The sequence below is a fragment of the Acomys russatus genome, chromosome 20 (assembly GCF_903995435.1).
Source record: "Acomys russatus chromosome 20, mAcoRus1.1, whole genome shotgun sequence".
NCBI classification, from domain to species: domain Eukaryota; kingdom Metazoa; phylum Chordata; class Mammalia; order Rodentia; family Muridae; genus Acomys; species Acomys russatus.
The window spans coordinates 14203051-14224307 of record NC_067156.1 but is presented as its reverse complement, the minus strand read 5'-3'; the positions used below and the strand labels follow the sequence as shown (position 1 = coordinate 14224307).

Below are 21257 nucleotides of genomic sequence, written 5' to 3'. Positions count from 1 at the left end.
TGCTGTGGAAGGGGGACCAAGACAGGCAAGGCAGGGGACAGCCTGGGAGCATCTGTGTAAATGACCCAGGACAGCAAGGTTCTTACATAGATGTACACTGGTCCCAGAGATACGAAGTCACTAGGACCGCCCCTTCTCAAGGACAGGAAGAAGTGCCACTACCATTGTCCTCCCTTCCACATTAGCATTTCATACAGCACACATGTAAAGTTTGTAGAGCAACCAGTGAACTTAAAATAGCTTCATCCGTGTCATACTCCGGGAGCACCACTTCTAGGGTCATATACTCAAAAGAGTTAAAATTCAGGATCTTAAAGAGGTGTGCTTCATCATAGCATTGCTGACAACAGTCAACATATTCACACAAGTCATATGCTCATCAACAGAGGAGTGGGTGAAGGCCATGCCATATGAAAATTTAATGGAGAAACATTAGACAACAACAAAATATTGCTATCTACAACTAGCATGAATGGGTTTTGTGCTGTTTAATAAGTCATTCATAGAAAGACAACGTATAAGGCACTATTTGGCTCTTTTACTATCCATCCATCGTCTATCTATCTATCAATCACCTATCTGTCTGTCTATCTATCTATCTATCTGTCTATCTATCTATCTATCTATCTATCTCTCATCTATATATTGTGCAGTATTGGAGATTGGACCTAGGCCTCTCACATTGTAGAAAAGGATTGTATTACTGAGCTAGGTCCCTATGTCTTCATAATCTCTTTTGTACAAGACATCTAAAACATCAAAGGTGTACATGAGGATTATAGAACAGGAGTAACCGGGAGACTGGGGAGAGGGGAGATGAGGAATTACAGTTGAGTGGTGTACAGCGACAGCTATACAGGTAAATGAGAGCTAGACTACAGCAGCATGGTGCCTGTAGGTAACATGGTGCTGCCTAGGAAGGTGATGGCGTGCTGACTATCTGGTCACTCACACAAAGCAGCACATCCCATTTGCCTTATTGTCCCTTTTTCCTGTCTAAGGGGATGTCACTACTGGGTTTATCCTCTCCTAGGAAGAAGGAAAACCTCTGTGGGGACTGTTACATAAGCCAGGACATTCTGAACATCCAAGATTTCTGGACATTATTCTGGAAAGCAGATAGGCAACTCCTGCCTACAGTAAGCAATGACACTATCTCAAGTAGGAAGACAGAGCTCATACTAATGGTATGCAAGGTCCTCGGTGTTCATGCCAGCATGTCCACAGGAAGACCCTCCTGCAACCTGGCCCCAAGGATCCTCCAAGGTCCTGCTACTATAGCAGTTCTGCGCAGGCCTCACCCTAAGTGAATGCTCCAGTCAAGTGAAAACCAGTCTAGACTGGTTGTCTAGAGTCAGCTTCAGCCCCTCTTGCCCACTTACTCAACTTGCTTAGTCTAATCACTACCCAGGAGCCATGGCTGAAAAGACCCACAAGATGGAGACAGCACTGCATTGAGAGAATGAGAGCATGTTCTGCCTCTCCCAAAGCCTATGGCCCCAAACTTACTTATGTACTTGTGTTGTGGTTGTTACTTATTCTTTCTTTGAACACTTGAAATGAATGGTTCAAATATTCCCTTAATTTTGTTGTCTTTCAGAAGAAAATATTTAGAACTTCCCTGCTCAAAAAGCACATTTTCTAAATTGAGGCATTTTTTTAAAAGTCTGATTTCATTACACAGTTGCATCTTGTAGCCTTGAGGATATCTGTAAACAGTTCCAGCTTTCTTGTTTTGTTTTGGCACAGTCTAAATTCCAATTTCATGAAAATTAGGGCTCTGTTTTTTGTTTCTTGAAGATTGCTTTAAATGATGCTGTCATAGAATTGGAGATGGATTTACCTTAATATCTTTGTATTGATTTAATTTTATAAACTTTTTCTTCAGTATTTCCTTCCTAGGTCAATATATTGTGACAGCTAATCTTGGTTGTCAACGTGACTACATCTGGAATTAGACAAACTGTGAGCATGTGGGCACACCTCGGAGGGCATTGTCTTGATTGGGTTGTTTGAGGTGGGAAGATGACGCACCCTAAATCCAGACCATTTTTGGTCAGATGAACCACAGTAACCCCGAGCCACACCTGGTGGTCAACATAAAAGGACATGGGTGAAGAAAGTGTTTGCTTTTGGCCCACTTGGCCTCACTCTCTCTGACAAGTCCACCAGTCCTGCTGTGGAGGTATTCCTTCACTGGTTGAGAGCCTACTTCTCTGAGACATTGATGTAGATGAAAACCAGTGGAGACATCCAGCCTCGGACTGAACAGCTACTAGACTCCTGGCCTTCCAGTCAAGGAACAGTCATTGTTGGATTGACCAGAGTTGATCCACGGTTAGAAAGCCCTTTATAGAATGTGGATTCATTCTATCACTTTTGTTTCTCTAGAGAACTCTGACTAATGCAAGTCTTATGAACACCCAATACATGAAGATGCTTAAACAAGCCTGAGGAATGGAAAACTTTAAGCTCATGATGCTGCCCCCTTTTCAAGCAGCCCAGGGTGCCTGATGGGGCATTGCCGTTGGCCTGACTTCCTTAGGACTTTGAAAACCTGCTCTCATCTTCAAATCAAGATTATGAGAGGTCTAACATTCTAGATTTGAGCAGGGTTTAGGCATTAAGTTTATTAGGGTTTTGGGGGGGTGGGTGGGATGGGGGTGATTATAAACAAAAGATACAGGTTTTCTCCTTGCAAAACCATGACTGTTGTTCATAGTATTTTAGTATGTTTCCTGAGCTGTTTCTCAGGAATAAATCTTACAAATCTACCGAGTATGTATCTCAGTAAAAATAGTTATGTGTCTCAATGGAATAAAAAAATGCTGATAGATTTGCAATTTCATTGTAAACAACATGCAAATAATTCAACTGTCAAGTAATAAGTTGCATAAAATGCCCATTACTGAGATTGCAATCAATGTAATACACTCAGACAACAGCAGAAAAATGTGACTTGCAGTCCAAGGGTCCAATGCATCCATCTAACTTCTGTCTATCTCATTAACATGTACGTAAATCTATATATGTATTATCTATCTACCTGCCTTTCTCCATCCATCTGTCCATCCAACTCTCCCTATATTCCTATCATCTACCCATATACCTGTTATCAATCTATATATCTATTTCTACCTATGTGTCTGCCTATCAGTTATCTATCTCTCATTTATCTATATATAATACCGATTTGTCTGTCTATTTATCTATTTATCATCTATTTTTCTGTCTGTCCCATACGACTCTATCAACCCATCACAAAGCAACAAGCAAGCAAGTTCAGAGTAAAAAGCAGTAAGGCTTCCTGGGACAATAAAACTGCACATTTGTCATTTCAAGTCATCATCACACAATTTAAAAATTCTCACACAATGGTATCCAGAAAGATATGCAGATGTAAAGAAAGAAATAAGCTCTAGAAACCTGCGTCACTAGCCATTACACGTCGCAAAGGTGACCAAGTTCCTATGGCAATAGCATGCTGTGAAAGAGAACAAGAGCTTAGAACGTGGCTCTTGCCACTTCTGAACGTCTCCCTGAGTGCCACACAGATGCCTCACACCTCGCATGCCCCATTCTGAATTGTTATTGAAATTGCTACCCCCTATGGCTTTTCTTCTAGCTTGTCTTAGTCTTTGCTTCAGATAGACAGAGCAGGGTGGGGTGCTCAAGTGAGTGCTTTTGGAACCTGGATACCAGAGCTCCCAGCTCAGTCAGGGCTAGGGCTTGGGCTTCTGAAGTTTGGAAAGTAGGCCATGCTGGGACACCTTTTGCAGGTCCCGGGAATGGCATCTGTAAAGCCTGGGGCTCTGGGTCCAGGGACCTCCTGACCTTATAACTTTCCTACTTGGTGGACCCCTAAACTGTTCTTGACTAGTGAGTGGGTGATTCACTGGGTCCTTCAGGCAATGTTTATCATGGTTAGTATGGTCAGGCCCCAGGACTGTGGAGGACACATGACAGAACCTGCCTTAGTTCCATAAGAAGTGGTTGACTAGCAAACATGAGACTTGTAATGGCAGGCATACTCTAACATTCCTCACTGGGCACCCAAATCCTGCATCTGATAAGACAAGGGTCATCTCCATGGTAACCTCTCCAAGATTATAGTCAATGGGACTATAACCTATGCTAAAGGCAGTATCATCAACTGATTTTTTTCTATCACCAAGTCCTGACTTTGCCTAAGTATCCTCAATTCAGGATTGCCCTTGGCTGTGAAATCTGAGAGTTTGACATGGATTGATTAGTGTCACGTGCCAGGAGTGTCTAATACTTATTCTGTGGGTTAAGAGCATGCATACATTTATTTTGTATGACATTTTGATGCAAGGTTGTCATCTACAACGTTCATGCAAAAGAACAGCAATTGAGTTACAGCACACACACACACACACACACACACACACACACACACACACACATCAAACACAATGCTTCCCCCCTACACAAGTATCTCTTAATCTGTTAGATAAGTTTACAATTTTGTATTGGGATATATTGATAGCTATCCTAGGTCATGAGTTGGGTACCCCTGAGAGGGAAACTCCACTAGACTTGTTCCTGTAACTATAAGATTTTGTTTGTTTCACACCCCAGCCAAACCTCCTACGTTCAGTAAAACACTTCTGCATACTCAAAAGAGTATCTGAATGTGGGGCACTGATTCCATTAAAAATAGGATTTGAGACAAGTGACCTCTGTTGTCCCTCACGTCTAGATGCTCAGTGATGTACCACCATCCATTCTCTCCCCTCTCCCCCAGTGTGGACATCCAGCTTCCTGCAGCACTCTTGTGTGGTCAATTTTTTTTCCTTGCCAAAATCACCTTCTAAAAGGTTGGTGTAATCACATTTTACCCTCAGGGGGTAAGTAGCTTCCCAGTGAGTGAGCTGGAAATCTAACCCTCTTCACTTCTCCAACTCCTGCACTCCTGCCATTAAGGATAACTGCTTTTAATTGTTCTAAAATTACAGGTCTTACCTTTCCCTTGTAAACATATCCTTGCATAATCACTGGCTTCCAGGAGTAATAATCAGTGAGTTTTTGGTGGTCTCATGTGCTTGCCAAGGCAAATTCCTTCCATGCACCCCCATACAATTCTCCTCTCATTTGGTAGGTCTTAGACTAATTACACAGCACCTCAGTGGACCCATTTCCTTCTGATCTACACAGGTTTAGTCATTCAAAGGTAAAAACAATGTCTCTGGGACAAATTGCAGAGCTCATGTAACATCTAGAACCATCTTTAAAGGGCAATGTAAGACATCCATCCCAAAATAGAAGAAATGTCTATAATTTATTTTTTGTTTGTATGTTTTATGAATTTGAGTGTTTCACCTGTGTGCATATATGTGCACCATACGCATGCTTCCTGCCCACAGAGGGCAGAAGAGGGTGTTGGATCGCCTGGAATTGGTTCTAAAGACAGTTTTGAGGCACCATGTGGGTGCTGGAAATCAAATCCAAGTCCTCTGGGAAAAAAAGCCCGTGCTCTTAATGGCTGAGTCATCTTCCAGCCACAGAGGAAATGTTTATATCCTCTATGGGAAATAAATAGGAGGTGGCATAATAATAAAGAGAAAACATCATCTCAAATGAAGTCCCTGCTTAATAAATAGTGTGCTAGACAGAGAAACTGATCTTCCAAAGGAAACATTTTCAGAATATGCTTTTTACTTATACTTTTAACAACTCCTTCTGTTTTCCTTTGTATTGATTTATTTACTTATTTATTTATCTTACTTTCTTCTTCTTCGCCCCCCCCCCACAGGATAGAGTTTTTTTTGTGTGTAGTCCTCACTGTCCTGAAACTCGACCTTCAGACCAGGCTGGCCTTAAACCTAGAGATCTGCCTGCCTTTGAGATTAAATGCATGTGCCACCACCTTCTGGAATTTATTTTGAGAGAGAGCTTCACACAGTCCAGGCTGTCCTCAAATTCACTAGATAGCTAAGCGTGACCTTGTACTCCTGATTTCTCCTGCTTCAACCTACCAAGTGTGAAGATTACAGGCATACACCTGATCGCTCTTAATATAACTGATGTTGCACTTGAGCAAAGGGAGATAACACCATGGCCCCCGCCCCAAACTCACCTGGCATCCTGCGGTGACGAGAAGGACGATGCAGATGATGGGGACACACTAGGTCCAGAAGATGGTCTGGAAGATTGGGAAGACTTGTTGCTGAAGCTGCTGTATCTAAAAAGCACAGAGATTTGGATTGGGTTAAAAAAAAAAAAACAGAGAGAAAAGAAGTGAACAATAAATATAAATAAGATTATGCAAACCATCTAGCTTTTTGCAGGAAAAATATTTCTGAAGATGCTATTATAAATAGTGATTTCTTTAAGCTATGGAGATTTACTTCATTTTGATAAGTCTTCATTAAAGAAGTTTTTCAAACTCCAAAACCAACCGAGTAGCAGGACTCATAGCAAAGGGTTTCAGAGGAGCCATCATGTCTTCTATTATTTTCTAAATGCACATTAAAGTTAATTGTGAACATAAATCAAGAACCCAAGCTGTGCTCATCTGAACTATGAAAGTCTTCCTCGCTGCCTGTGATGGCACAATTAGAACACCATCAACGACCTGCAGAAATAAGTTGATTGACCAAAGAAACATCTTAATATTGCAAATTCTGCCACCAGTCATGTTGAACCCATCAAGTCCCTTCTCTATAATCCCATGGCACGTCTATTGGCAGGCCTTCCAGACTAGCCTACTTACTGCTCAGAGATGAAGGCATACATGGTTTCAGGCAACATGTATCCTGACCAAAACCTGTAGTGGCTACAATAAAATGAACTTTGACCTTTCCAAGCAATCTCTATCAAACAGATGTCAGGATTTGTAAAATTCTTGAGCTTTCTGTTTTCAGGAAAGATGTCCCTTGGCTTTTTCTTCTATGCAGCTGTCATCACACAGAGCAACTCCCAGGAGACAAATCACAATCCAAACTCTCCTATAGAGCTGGCATTCATGTCAGACAGCTTTGATCCCTACACATCTTGTCACAAGTGAGGCTATCTCACCCCTTAAAGTGTTTCGGGACATTGTATTAGAATATGCGAGACCCTGAGGATCACTATGATGAACACACACATAGATCATCTTGGATATGAGAAGTGTAGGCTGACTCCCATCAACAGAGACTGGCAGAGATGTTAGGACCAGAAAACCACCTTAACATTTCCAATGTTTAATTGAGAAAAAAAATCACATATGAAAATACTCAATGGTACATTATTTAGCTCGTGGTGATAATTTAAGCAAGTATGAGGCAAGAAGAAGCATGGATTCTTATTAATTGACGAACTATTCTGCAACCATAAAAAAAAAAAAAACAATTTTATAACTGGCACTATGGGAAATGCTGATCAATGGGCCAAACAGAAACACTGAGACATAATGTAGGTTAGTCACATTGTGCAAAAACAGCAGACCACAGCGTTGGCCAATGTCCTTTTCAGTTAATATGTCATTTTCACAGTTCTTGGCTTCTGTGGACTGCCCCTCTTTCTTCTCCTCCGCTTCCTCCCTCAAACCCCTCTTAGGTCACACTGAGATTGAACCTGTGACTTTACAAATGGTAGGCAAATACTCCAACATTGAACTACATCCTTAGACTGTTGCTTCCTCCTAATTTTCCGGGCTGGTCTTGAACCTTTGAGTCCTGGAGTAGCTGGGGTTGCATTGCACGATTGTCTCTTTTCGTTAAAAATCTGCACTCTACATGTCTAATAGGTTAACTGTTTCTCCAGGTCAGTACTAGTTTAATTTTTTCGGAAAGACTCACAAATCACAGGCCAAGGAGAAAGCAGAATAGCAAAGACTGAAGGTGAGGACAGGGCGTCAAGTGCTGCTGCAGGAAGAAGAGAAGGTGGCAACAGGATGAACAGAGCCAATTAGAGCCGGATACTGCCAGCACGGCACCCAGCCTGGCTGTCCACCAGCTGCCTGGACACTAGCATGTTCCCTGGCCACTGAAACTCACCCTGCAACTGCATTTGGATATCCTGCTGAATGTTTTCACAGGATCATGTTGCCAAAATTATGTTTAAATGACGTTATGGAAATAAACCACCACGCACAATGTGTTTTCCTCTCCTTTGGTTTTTCTAATGGCCAAGTAATTAATTCAAATGCCTCACAGCGTGCCGGATTTTGCTTCTCAATTTCAGACAAACCAACTGGATCATAATTCACTGTTCAGCATTTTTGTGTGTGAGGAGGGGAGGGTTCATTATAATGACTAGTGGGCTGGTCTCTAGTACAACCTCTTCAATGGGAGTAGGCTACTGAGTAGCCAGATCTGTGGCCATACAAACCCACAAAACCCCATAGCAATTGGACATCAGAAATTCCACGCCCCCCACACTAACAATATTGGGACAAATGGGACAATATCGGACAAATGCTAGCTTTGCCTGATTAGACTAAGGTGACTATATGTTTCACTCACAAGCATATGACTGTGTTTTACAACACACAAATACTGTCAACCGGATAATTTACACATATAGTCCACATTCCCAAGGACTATATGTTCTAATGAAACCTGGAAGAACCGAGGATCCAGACACGAGACTTCAGGTGCTGACACCATTCCCAGAAAGTACAGAATCACCACAACAGGCTGATCCCTTGCTGGGAAAGCTGAGGTTGTCAACATCTTCTTCCAGGCCAAGCGTTAGCTAGCACTTAACTTGTATTCATGTACTATTTGGGAGGGTGGAAGGATCTGGGACTTGGAAGGAGCCTATAGAGAGCCCAGAGTTCTGAGCAAGAACAACCAGGTCTCCAATGAGTTCTAAGTGTGGCTTCTTCTTTACCTGGCTCTGTTGAGGAACTCTGATGGGCCCCCTTCTCTGGCCTGCCTCTCCTCCCTCCATGGCCTCCCACTGTTAGAAAGGAGAATAGAAACTCTCCTGCAGGCTGAATCCACATGGCTCAGGCAACCCTTCAAGGTGTCAATGAAAGGAACCATTGGGGAAGGCATCAGTCCAGAGGAATTACTGAAGGTGGTGGTGGTGGTGGTGGTGGCGGCAGCGGTGGTGGTGGTGGTGGTGGTGGTGGAGGAGGAGGAGGAGGAGGAGGAGGAGGAGGAGGAGGAGGAGGAGGAAGAGATGGAGTGCTGTGTCTATTCAGAGACCACCTTGAGCAAGAATTAGTGTCTCCCCACACTTAACTTTCTTCACCGCCCCTTCCTTACAGTAAGTGATAAGAGTCCACTTCCTAAGGGATGCTTCAAAGCACCAACTTGATGGAAAATAGAGGTATTCTAAATTAAAGCTAAGGCTCTAAAATTAATGTAAACACTTAGACAATAGACAAACTATACTTTCTATAACTATTTCCATTTATGTGTTGTTTCTTTTTTAAATTTAGACAAGCTACTTAAAACTTTAAAGGAAATTTCAAGCTTCTTCTAGATTATATATAACCCAATGGGGTGGCCAGTCACAGACGAACCCTTCAGTTATTAAGTGGGAAGGCTGAAGACTGGCCATTTCATGGTGGGAAGACCTGCCTCGTGGTCAAGGTTTATCAGGCTTTGTTTGAAACAAAGGTCAAATTCTTGCCAGTCACTGAGGCTTGGTGGTCCCCATATCACAGGCTCTGGTAAATGCTTTACTCTTGTTCACAAGACTCTGTCTGAAGACTCCTCACAGTGGTGTTGGAAGTCCTGGAGGAGAGTCATCAAACTACAGTGGGACAACTGACAGAGGAGAACCTGACTCTCAAACAGGCTGCCTGGTACTGACACCACCTCTCCACATACTAACAGATGGACTCCGGCCAAGGTATTGAGTCTCTCTGAGCCTTGGGTTCCTTACCATAACCAGGCACTGGTGATGGAACCTGTTTCTTTCTTTTTTTAAAAATTTTTTTATTTAAGTAATTTATTCAGATTACATCTAAATTATTATCCCCTCACTTGTATCTTCCTGTTGCCCCTCTCTCCCTCTTTCATCCTCCCCTAGGTTTGTGACAGAAGGGGACCTCCTCCCCCATCATATGATCATAGCCTATCAGGTCTCTTCCTAGTAGCCTTGCTTACTCTGAGTGTCACCAGGCCTCTCCACCAAGGGGAAGTGGTCAAATAGGGGGCACCAGAGTTCATGTCCAAGTCAGTCCTCACTCCCCACACAATTGTAGAGAATGTGCTGTCCATTAGCTAGATCTAGATAGGGGTTCTAGGTTTACTGCATGCATTGTACAGTTGTTTGAGCTGACCTGCCTGGGTCCAGATCCGCCAGCCTTACTGGTCTTGTAGGTTTCTAGGGCCCTCTGGTTCTTTCTACTTCCCCATTCTTCCTTACCTCTCTCACATAGAGTCCCAATAGGAAGTCCCAGTATCTATCCCAATCTCTGGCTAAGTGAAGACTAAGGGGACATCTCTGTTGGGCTAATGTCCAAGTATAAGTGAGTATATACCATGTGTATCTTTTGGGGTCTGGGTTAACTCACGCAGGATGATCATTTCTAATTCCATCATTTGCCTGCAAATTTCAGGATTTTCTTGTTTTTAATAGCTGAGTAGTATTCCATAGTGTAAATGTACCACAGTTTCTTTATCCATTCTTCGACTGAGGGACATCTAGGTTATTTCTAAGTTATATCTATTACAAATAAGGCTGCTATGAACATGGTTGAGCATATGTCCTTGTTGTGTGTTTGGAGCATCTTTGGGGTACATTTCAAGGAGAGGAATAGCTGGGTCTTGAGTTAGCCCTATTCCCAGTTTTCTGAGAAAGTGCTGGATTGATTTCCAAAGTGCCTGTACCAGTTTGCATTCCCACCAGCAATGAAGGAGTGTTCCTCTTTCTCCACATTCTTGTCAGCACATGCTGTCACTTGAGTTTTTTATCTTAGCCATTCTGATGGGTGTAAGATGGAATCTCAGAGTCTTTTTGATTTGCATTTCTCTGATGACTAAAGATGTTGAGCATTTCTTTAAGTGTTTCTCAGCCATTCAATAATCCTCTGTTGAGAATTCTTTGTTTAGTTCTAAGCCCCATTTCTTAATTGGGTTATTTGATTTGGTGGTGTTTAATTTCTTGACCTCTTTTTATATTTTGGATATTAGACCTTTGTCAGATGTAGGGTTGGTGAAGATCTTCTCCCAGTCTGTAGGCTGTCGCTTTGTTCTGTTGACAGTATCTTCTGCCCTACAGAAGCTTCTCAGCCTCATGAGGTCTCATTTATTAATTGTTGACCTTAGAGCCTAGACTATTGGAGTTCTGTTCAGGAAGTTGTCTCCTGTGCCAATGAGTTCCAGGCTCCTCCCCACTTTTTCTTCTAACAGATTTAGTGTCTCTGGTTTTATGTTGAGGTGTTTAATCTACTTGGACTTAAGTTTGTGCATGGTGAAAAATATGAATTTACTTGCATCTTTCTACATGTAGCCATCCAGTTATGGTGCTGGTCTAACTGGAACCTATTTCTTAAGTTCTGGGCAATACTCTGAATCACCATGGGAAATACAGAGCCTGAATCATAGTAATTGCTTAGCAAAGTCTGCTCTACCAATGCTATTCTAAGAGGGAGAACATTATAATAACCAATGATTGTGGATACAGATTGTGGAAATACAAGATTTGGGACATATCAAGTTAAATGAAATATATTACTAGAATAGTTTTTACTTGTTTATTTTACCACTTAAAAGTCAATTACTGCTGGGCATGGTGGCACACACCTTTAATCCCAGCACTTGGGAGGCAGAGGCAAGTGAGTCATTGTGAGTTTGAGGCCAGCCTGGTCCACAAAGTGAGTCTAGGACAGCCAAGGCTACACAGAGAAACCCTGTCTCTAAAAACAACAACAAAAAAGGCAATTGTTAGGGGCTGATGAGATGATTCAATGGGTAAGGCACTTGCTGCCCAGCCTGATGACCCAAGTCCAATCCCCAGGACTCACAAAGAGAGTCTGATGCCTCTCAGATCAAGGAAAAAACTGATGCACACAAGTTGCCCTTTGATTGTTCAGACATTCCCCACCCAATAAATAAATGTATTAAAAATTAAGGACTAGTATACAGCCGTTAGAAAAAAAAGATGCAAATATCTCCCTCTCCCCACTCCAGCAGAGCCCTTGAGTGGAGCAATAGTAAAGACAATTAGTCACATGGCAAGCACACGATGATCATACTTTCCCTATGGAGTCTGGCTTTGCACACCTCCCTCCAGTCTACCACTAAGATGACTTCTTATAACAATATTTGAATGTTCATAATTGGATAACATGAGGCTCCAGGAATTGGTTCAAACTATAATTCTGTGACATCAATGAGTAGCTTTGGGAAACACAAAAGCTTATCTCAGGAAACAAAGCAGGAAGCTACAGGAAAGCTGGGTAAGGAAAAGGAAGTACGGGTAGAATGCCCACTTGTTAGAAGAGAAAGACAAGAAATCAGGCTCTGCAGCAGCAGCAGCGGTGGCAGCAGCAGCAGCAGTGGCAGCGGCGGCGGCAGCAGCAGCTCAGTGAGAGGGACTTGGAGAACCATGGGAGGGGCTGGGGGGAACCAAAGATCCCCTTAGTTCACACAGTGACTGCTTTCTTTTGCATCTCCCTGTTCCCATTAAGGCAGTGGTCAGAGAGTTAGTTCAGCCACAGTGGCTCTATATTTGAGTGAGTCCATGCAACACAGCAAAAGATAAGCCATGGGACGCAGGTGATCAGTTGTGCCCGCCTCCCCGTGTTAATCACACACAGGCCTCACTGCAGGCCAGTCTACCTGTTTTCCGTCTGAGAGTCTCCTCCCTTGTCCTTGGTGAGGAGGGGTGCATCTTCGAAGTCATAGGAGAAGAGGTGGAAGGGGCTGTGGGGCACGTAGGGCAGCTTGTCTATGGTAGGAGACACCTTTGGTATGGTGGAGGGTCGAGTAGCCAAGCCAGGGCTGGGAGGTGACAAGAGAGCAGGCCGGCTGGCCTCAGACCCAGAGGTTCCACCAAGCACGGGGGACCATGCTGCTGTGCTGGCTGGAAGCGACCTTCCCTGTGAGCTGGGACTTGAGGTGGTAGGGAGTGTAGAACTCAACGGAGCAACATCCTTCCCAGGGGAAGTCTGCCTGGAGGCAGAACTGGCCTCGCTGTTGGCCCAGAAAGGGCAGGAGGGGAGAGAAAAGAGGAATAGATATTTGAGAGAGAAGAAACAAAGGTTAGGAGAAAGAGAAAGACTCATTATCAAACCTATGTAGTGGCCACACACGTCCATCTCTGTGTTCCTTGAGACACAGGAAGAGCCCATCAGTGGAAACATCTGTGTGCCCAGTCACTCCTGGCAACCTGAGGGCTTAGGTTTTCAGGGAGCAAAGAAGCATCTTCCAGACAAGTGTGGCCTCTGTGCAGACAGAGGTCCTGAGAGGGGACTTACCATGCCCTACAGGCTCTTCTGGGCCCACTCTGTGCGCCCTCCCCACTTCCTTTTCAGGGTACACTAGTTGGGACCTGAAATTTCACCGTTTAAACTTCATCTCTTTGTTTTAGTTACAAAGAGGGTCTGTCTCCTGCTGAAAAGCACGTGCTTTAGTGGCGGCTTTCAGAGCCCTTTCCGACGCAGACACAGATGCGAGAAAAGGGACAGTGAGGTGACGACATAAGGAAGACAGATTCTGCCTGTTTCTCTTTTTTTTCCAGGGCCTAGCAGTAAATCTTCAACATCTGGATGCCTCCAGCCAGGCCTATAGTTCCAGTTGTATCCTGGCATCCCCAAACAGGGCCAACATAAGGGATATATACATATATACATTTAGTAACTCGAGGGTGGTGGCATGATGTAAGATGTAGATACACAAAATTGCTTGTGCGGTGTTTGTCAACGAAATCATTTTTTTTTAAATAAAAAATAAATCCATCTTTGGAGAACTTGAATTAGACACTTGACTATGTTAGCACACTTACAGAATGAGAACCTACGTGAAATTGCGGTTTTCAAAACCATAGTCCTGTCTCCCAGGCAATCTGGCTGGCAGTCATGCGGGTTTGAGAATAGAGCGTAAACTGCTCCCTTTCTTGGGTCAAACTCAAGAGTTCTTCACCTGTGTGCCCAGGCAGCAGGGGTGGGCACCTAACCAGACCCTCCCATGTACTCTGTAGGTAGTGTACCTTTGGGTTTAAGGTTTCTGGGGCGAGACAGAACATGATAGTCGAGCCTATCCGGAGCCATTCTAGTATACTTACTGAGTCTACACAATGCCCTGTGGCCTATTTTCATGCTAAGCTTAGCCTCTTCCCAGGTCCTTGGCTGACCCAGCACTACGCACAGCATGGCACAGATGGGCCAGGGCTGTTTGCTCATGATCCTCCTTCCTCTCTCCTTTCTAAGTGTGTGGCTGGGTCTCCATCACAGCACATTCTGTTCTCCTCTCTGTGCTGGCTTCTTTGCAGGCCTTCCCAATGGAGGAAGGGCGAGGATTCTATAATTCTTAGCAACAGGAGGGTGACATGGTATTAAATGAAGACCCTTTTTTGTATATAAGCAAGACAGATGAAGTGTCTTGCTTAAGTATCCTCTGAACTCAGAAGTTGGTAAGACAAACATTTTGCTCTAACTTAACACTTCCTCAGTGAAAACAGATTCACAGTGGCAATCAATTAAACAAAGAAAATTATTCAAGCACAAAACCATGTTTTTGTGGAAGATGAAATTACTTGTGGGCATTCTTGCTTTATAGACAAATCATTTGTGAGAAATATCTACACAGTCTAAAGCTTCTGTAAGATGCCCCTATCTGCCAACACCGAGCAAGGACGGAATGGGCTTCCCTGGGGTGAGCGGATCTCAGCAAGCTCTTCAACAGACTGTCGATCTGTGGTAGGTGTACTGGGTATAAAAGTGAATACTGGGTAAGTTTCTATCCTATATAGAATAAAATTTGTTCCCTTTAATTTGTATAAAATGTTATTTGAATAGATAACAAAGCAGTTACCCTTCTATAGTAGCTAATATTGTACTAGCAAAATTAGGATGAGGGGAGTGTGTAGAATTGTTACTGTGACCTTTCCTGGAAAGATCTTAAGCCTCCTAAGTGGAAGTGAGCCTTTCTAATCACCATCAAACTGGTTGAGGAAATGCCCATGTGATGAGGGAAGAGTGTTCAGAAAATCAACTGTGTGATTTCTTTTTCTTCCTATAAATAGGATCATGGCCACAGAGGCAGAATTTGAGTGCAAAGGGCAGGCCTCAGATTAAAGTGTGTTCAAGTATTTCTACAAAAGTAGTCACTCAGTGGCTTGAGCACAGGGATGTGATGGGTTGCCCTCATGAGCTGGTTAAAAAAAAAAAAAGGGAGATCATGAGGAAGTGGTGGCAGCAAAATGGTCAATGAGGAAGGAGCCTCTGACTGGGTATGAGCCTAGGTGGATCCAGCCCTCAGTACCTGTCCTTGCTCTGACACTGGGCATCATCCTCTCTCTCCTCCTCTGAATTGGGCTCCGTGATTGGCTGCTCTTCTTCCTTCCTCCTCCTCCTCCTCCTCCTCCTCCTCCTCATCCCTGAGACAAGACCAGGAAAAAAGAAAAGCACAGAAACAAGATGGAAGAACAAGATGGAGATCATGGACAGGACAACAAAGCACAAAGAAATCCAGCTGGATGAAAGAAGGGTTTGTTAGGATAGGCCAGGTTGTTCTAAGGAAAGGAACCTTCTGTGTGGGGAGAAGATGTCACAAGCCAGAATGACTTCTTGTCACCATGATTGGATGCCATTACCCTGAACCCTCCACATATGATTCACAGGAGCTTCCTGCACTGGAAGGACCTTCTATGTGGCTTATCTCACCTCATTGAATCACCCAATGAACGGTTTTGGTGATGGCCAGCTCCTGTTGTAACCACAGAGTTTGCATGTGTTCATCACAGAGGGGCTGACCAATCCTGTGTTGTCTACATGGTAGCACTCAGGTCTAGAAGGATAGTCCCTCCACTTCAGTGGGTGTTTCTAGAAACCAGACTCATCCTGTAGCTCAAGGATGGAGTTGATGTGACCTCTGGGATTTCTTCAGATATTGACTCACTATGGGGATCGTTTGAGCCTAGAGCTGTCTGTAACATCTACTCCCCAACTCCAATGCAAGGATCATCTAGTTGTTGGCCATGGTGGTGCATGCCTGTAATCCCAGGACTCAAGAGGCAAAGGCAAGTTCAAGGCCAACTTGGTCCATATGGTCCTCTTCCTTCTCCGATTCCTTTCTTTCCCTCTTTCTCCTAACCCTCTGAGGAAAACTCTAATCTCCTCTGCTGATGGAGACTCAGAACTACTCAAGTCCCAAAGGGACGAGGCACAGTGCACCACAAAGCATTCTTTCCTACCACCACCAGCAAGTTCCCATCTATGTTGGCTCTGTCTCTTGACCTCTTTTCCCCAGAAGTTTGAAGATAATGACCCTGAATAAATGCCAAGCTGTAGCCTTCAATCCCACAATCAATCATCACACAGCACGGGAGTGATTGTAGTCTTGCAATCATAGTGTCAGGGTAGGACAAAAAGACAGGTGGCACATTGACACACTGGGAGGCCAACTTCTATGGGACACTGGCTCTGTCCCATGAGGCCACAGTGTGGAGAAGAAATCATCTCTCCTGGGGCCTTGGACTACCTATGCTGATTTGCTTTCATTTCGTTAAGCCTGTGATGAAATAACCAAACCAAATGACTTCTATGCTAAGAATGTTAACGGCTGAAGAAGTGACTCAGACCACTTTGCTTTAGCAGGCTGGGTTTTCTCCTGAAGCATGGCTGTTCATGCTTGATCCTGTTTCACTGAGGAATTCTGGGTGTTTGGCCTCTAACTTTCAAATGCTTCTATGGGAAATTTTTATCTTGGGTTTTGCTTTAAAACAAGGCCAATCTCGCTCCATATTCCTGGAGAATCTGGAACTCATGACAACCTCCAGCCTCAAGTTCCCCAGTACTGGAATTATGAATGTGAACCACCACCTGGTTTGACTTTGCTTGCTTTAAGCTGATGAGGAATTGATTCTTAGGTACAAGCTTGCTATGAATTCACACGTATTTTGCTTTATACAAAAAAAAAATCATCCCAGACTTGTACCCACCTCACCCCACTTATATTGGAAAAGCCAGAGGCCACAGCCTGTTCAATTCTGCAAGGCATGGCTTCCATCATAGTCAATTTAACTTTCTCAAATTTGCATCTCAGGGTAATGGCATGTCATTAAGATTCCAAAAGCACAAACAGACAAGACAATGAATGTGATCAAGCTGTTTCAAAAGCATAGTGCAAACTTCTAGAACAAAGGTGAACAAAGCTAGAGTAACTCATTTGTGAAGATACATACCAAGTGTGAGTGTATGAAAATGGAATAATCCACCTCCTATTTGTCAACTAAAACAGAGATATGTTACCTGTACACCTTATGCAAATTATAACTATAGAAATCAGCAAAATTGTCATTGATAACACACTCATATGAAATTACATTTTAACCTTTAACCTTTAACTTGAAGGGTTATAGTAATACCCTCAATAGTGAGACACCATTTTATTCTATCATGCAAAATTGTCTGACAATACTGCACTTTAATGTTGTAACTGGAACTATCAGAACACCAGGAGTCTATTACTACTGTAGTCTAGGGGAGACAATTCTGGATGAAGATGACCCCTCCCAACCCAAAGGACACTTCTCAATCTCTGGAGACATTTCTAGTCGTTCCACCTGTGTGGATGTGGAGATACTGGCATCTGGTGGGTAGAAGTAAAGGATGCTACAGTATCCAGGACAGTCCCCAACAAGGAACAATTAGATTAAAGATGTCCATAGTGCCAAAGTTGAGGACCCTTCCCTTAGGACCCTCAGATTTTTGAACATGAGGAAGAACCCAATAGTGTTCTCAGCAGCACTGCTTATAACTGTCCGACTCCAGAAGTGATCAAATGTCCACCAAGAGGAAAAAGAATGAACGTACTAGATAAAGTCCTGTAGGGACAACAGACAAGGTGCAGTGTCCCACGACAATGCAGGGCTCACCAGAAGCATGAGGTACACCGAGGGTAACAAGTTGGAAGAGTGGCACACCACATGGCATATTTTTATTGACTGAAAAGCAAGTTTGAGTAATACATTGCTTAGTTACACATCTGTTTGTCATAATTGTGGAAAACAGAACAACCCACAGGACAATGACATATGCATAGCTAAGCCTGTCACCCTAGGCCTAAGGATTCTAGGGCAAGGGACACATAGATAGATGTCAGTTAGCAGTGTGTGCCAGCATCAAGTGAGTCCAAGTGCAGATGGCAGGCTGATGGAGCACGGCAGAGATAGGTACACAGCCCACTACACTTGCAGATGGCAATGCCATGTCACAATGTCCAAGTCAAAAGGCTGGGCACTCCTCTGACAGCTTTCCAGGTAGGTCACAGTTTTACCAATGTTCTTTATGTTAATGCAAATGATATGAAACAAGCCCGAATGGAACCACAGACTAGCGATGACAAAACCTCATGAAACAGGGATGACGACTATTCCAGTTCCACACAATCGTGATATCTTATATCATAATTCAGTGAATAACATTTCATTGAAATACTATGCTGAGCTTAAGACAAAGAAAGTTCTCCCCCGGGCTTGGCTCTCATGGTTTTGCATTAGCAAATGCTTTAACTGTAGTTTCCACTTGGCCTCTCTGTGACTCACGCTTTCTGTTAACGTTAAGGTTGTTCCTAGGATACCCGGGGCCAAAGCCTGCAAGCTTCCAATTAATGTTCTTAATCAGTTACGACAAATATCTGACCAAGCACAGTGGTGATGTCATTTGAAACTAGAGTTTTGCCATCTGCCAAATGAAATAAAAGTTCCCTCAAAAGATCTCTACCAGCCAAAGGGAGCAAAAGACATCTGACAGAGTCCAGCTGCTGCTCCAGCGTTTCCATGGTGACAACCCAAAGTTAGACAGGGAAAGTATTTATTGTCCCTGCAACATGCACCATTCAGAAAGAGCATGGAGCCCAGCTCAGGAATCACAAATACAACCAAGAAGTTGGCCGACTAGCTAGCACCTCAAGGCAAGAGCCTTTATTTTGCTATTTTGATTAGAATCGAAATTACCATGCTAATGATTCCAACATATTTCTGTTAAAAAAAAAATGAGGTCTTGCAATCTGGCTAAATTCAATCTATGGAGTATAAACATCAACAAGAATAAACACAATTAGTAGTGGGGGCTGCAGATCTGCTCAGGTGTAAACAGGCCAAGCCACTGACAGCAACAGGAGCCTCTTTCCTTTCTTTTGCATAAACCTTGATTTTATGTCAATAAGGGGCATTTCTGTCAGGCACAGTTGCTAGTTTAAATGTACCTGAAAAGTATAAGGGAACAACCCAAAGGAAGGTAGACTTCATTCTCAAACAGTTCCCGAAGCCAGCAAGCAGGGCTCCAGGCTGCTGGCTTCAGAGGACCTGCCTCAGGTATGGCCTAAACCCTTTGTCCACCTCGGGCTCTCTCTCCTCTCACACCTAAAAGAATGTTCCACCGTCAGACGAGACCCTCCATTTCTGGTCTGTGTCACTGAGGGGCTGAAATACATGGCAACTGTGCCTCCTTCTGCCATGGATGTAATCACACATCTGACATGTGCCTTCTCTGGGCAAGTTTTGTGAGGGACGCTTGACAAACTTCCACCTGAAAGCACACACTCTGAAGCCCATGGTGCCTGAAAACTTCTGAGGGATGGCAACTCGTTCTAAGTGAAATTTCCAAACCTGACCTCATATATACATTTTGAACAGAACATGGGCACTAAAATTGTCTTTAAGCGAGGTATATGAGGTAGACACAAAACTTAAGTGAGAATCATGCTTAGGCTTGGGTCATATGTCTACAGTAGCTCACCATGTAGCTTCAAAGCATTTTGGGTAAAGAGAGGCAGCTTCTCTGATGATGTTCTCCTGTGTTTTCTGCTGTCTCAGGTTTTCCACCAATGAGGAATGTATTTAGGAGGCATGAACTCACCATGCCTCTTAGATGGTAACAAGACAAGGCATTGTGCGTTTAGAAGGGGTTATCAAGTATAACTACAAGGAAGCCCAAGGTGCTTAGGAGCTTCAGTGTGTGGTAAGATCTGTTCAATTTGTGACCCCATTTGATGCTCCAACTAATTGCCCTTTCACATGCTTCGGATTTAACATTCCACAATCAACTTCTAATATGGTAATCATGTAGATTGGTGTGTAGAGATAAACCCCAAAGCCTGCAGTTGAGCCAGGCTTCTTCCCAGCAACCTCATTTCTGTTTTCTCTTCTATCCCCCAGTCGTGCCCACAAAATTGCCAGCGGTAACCACTGGGTTGTGTGGCTCGCAGTTGCTTTCTCCATTGTTGTCCAGCTGCTGGGGGAGATATATCCAAAAGAAAGAAAGAGAGAGAGAGAGAGAGAGAGAGAGAGAGAGAGAGAGAGAGAGAGAGAGAGAGAGAGAGAGAGAGAACTATCCATAAGGATCCTCACCTGTGAATTGCAGTGCCACAGGGGAGAAAGGGCTGGGAAGAGGAGTAGAGGGGAGGGGAGATGCAGATAAAGATACAGGGAAAGACAAAGAAGCTTCATCTGTCTGTGTTAAAGATGCTACAAAGCCAAATGAGTGGACTTGAAAAATATGTAGAGGTAAGACGTTGCAGGCCAGAGCCAAATTATCTTGGACTATTTTAAGTCTGTTGGAAAGCTATGCTTTTTTTTTTCAACGTGTCAATCATTCTTTTTGTATTTGTCAACAATCAGGCCAAGCAAATACAATTTTTCTGTATGTCTGACAGAAATGGCATTCGTGTTTCTGTCATATTCTGTATTTCTGTCTTTTTTTTTGTAATTATATTATATTTTATTTTTTTCTTTTGTTTTTTAAAATTTTTTTTTATTAATTTATTCTTGTTATATCTCAATGGTTATCCCATCCCTTGTATCCTCCCATTCTTCCTTCCCTCCCCTTTTCCCCTTATTCCCCTTCCCTATGACTGTTCCTGAGGGGGATTACCTCCCCCTGTATATGCTCATAGGGTATCAAGTCTCTTCTTGGTAACCTGCTGTCCTTCCTCTGAGTGCCACCAGGTCTCCCCTCCAGGGGACATGGTCAAATGTGAGGCACTAGAGTACATGAGAAAGTCATATCTCACTCTCCACTCAATTGTGGAGAATGTTCTGTCCATTGGCTAGATCTGGGTAGGGGTTTAAAGTTTACCGCCTGTATTGTCCTTGGCTGGTGCCTTAGTTTGAGCGGGACCCCTGGG

At 43.5% G+C, this 21257-nt stretch overlaps 1 protein-coding gene across 3 annotated transcripts in view; it reads right to left on the bottom strand.

Annotated features, from left to right (window-relative positions):
* The window catches only part of Fhod3 (formin homology 2 domain containing 3), a 415945-nt gene that overhangs the window by 91804 nt on the left and 302884 nt on the right, over positions 1–21257 (bottom strand). For 2 of the 3 annotated variants that reach the window (XM_051163630.1, XM_051163629.1), the window contains exons 11-12: positions 12750–13103; positions 6101–6205 (exon numbers count right to left, since the gene is read on the bottom strand). In XM_051163630.1, the coding sequence (XP_051019587.1) occupies positions 6101–6205; positions 12750–13103 (459 nt within the window). The remainder of the gene's footprint in view (positions 1–6100; positions 6206–12749; positions 13104–21257) is intronic. The other variant, XM_051163631.1, reaches the window with a different exon arrangement.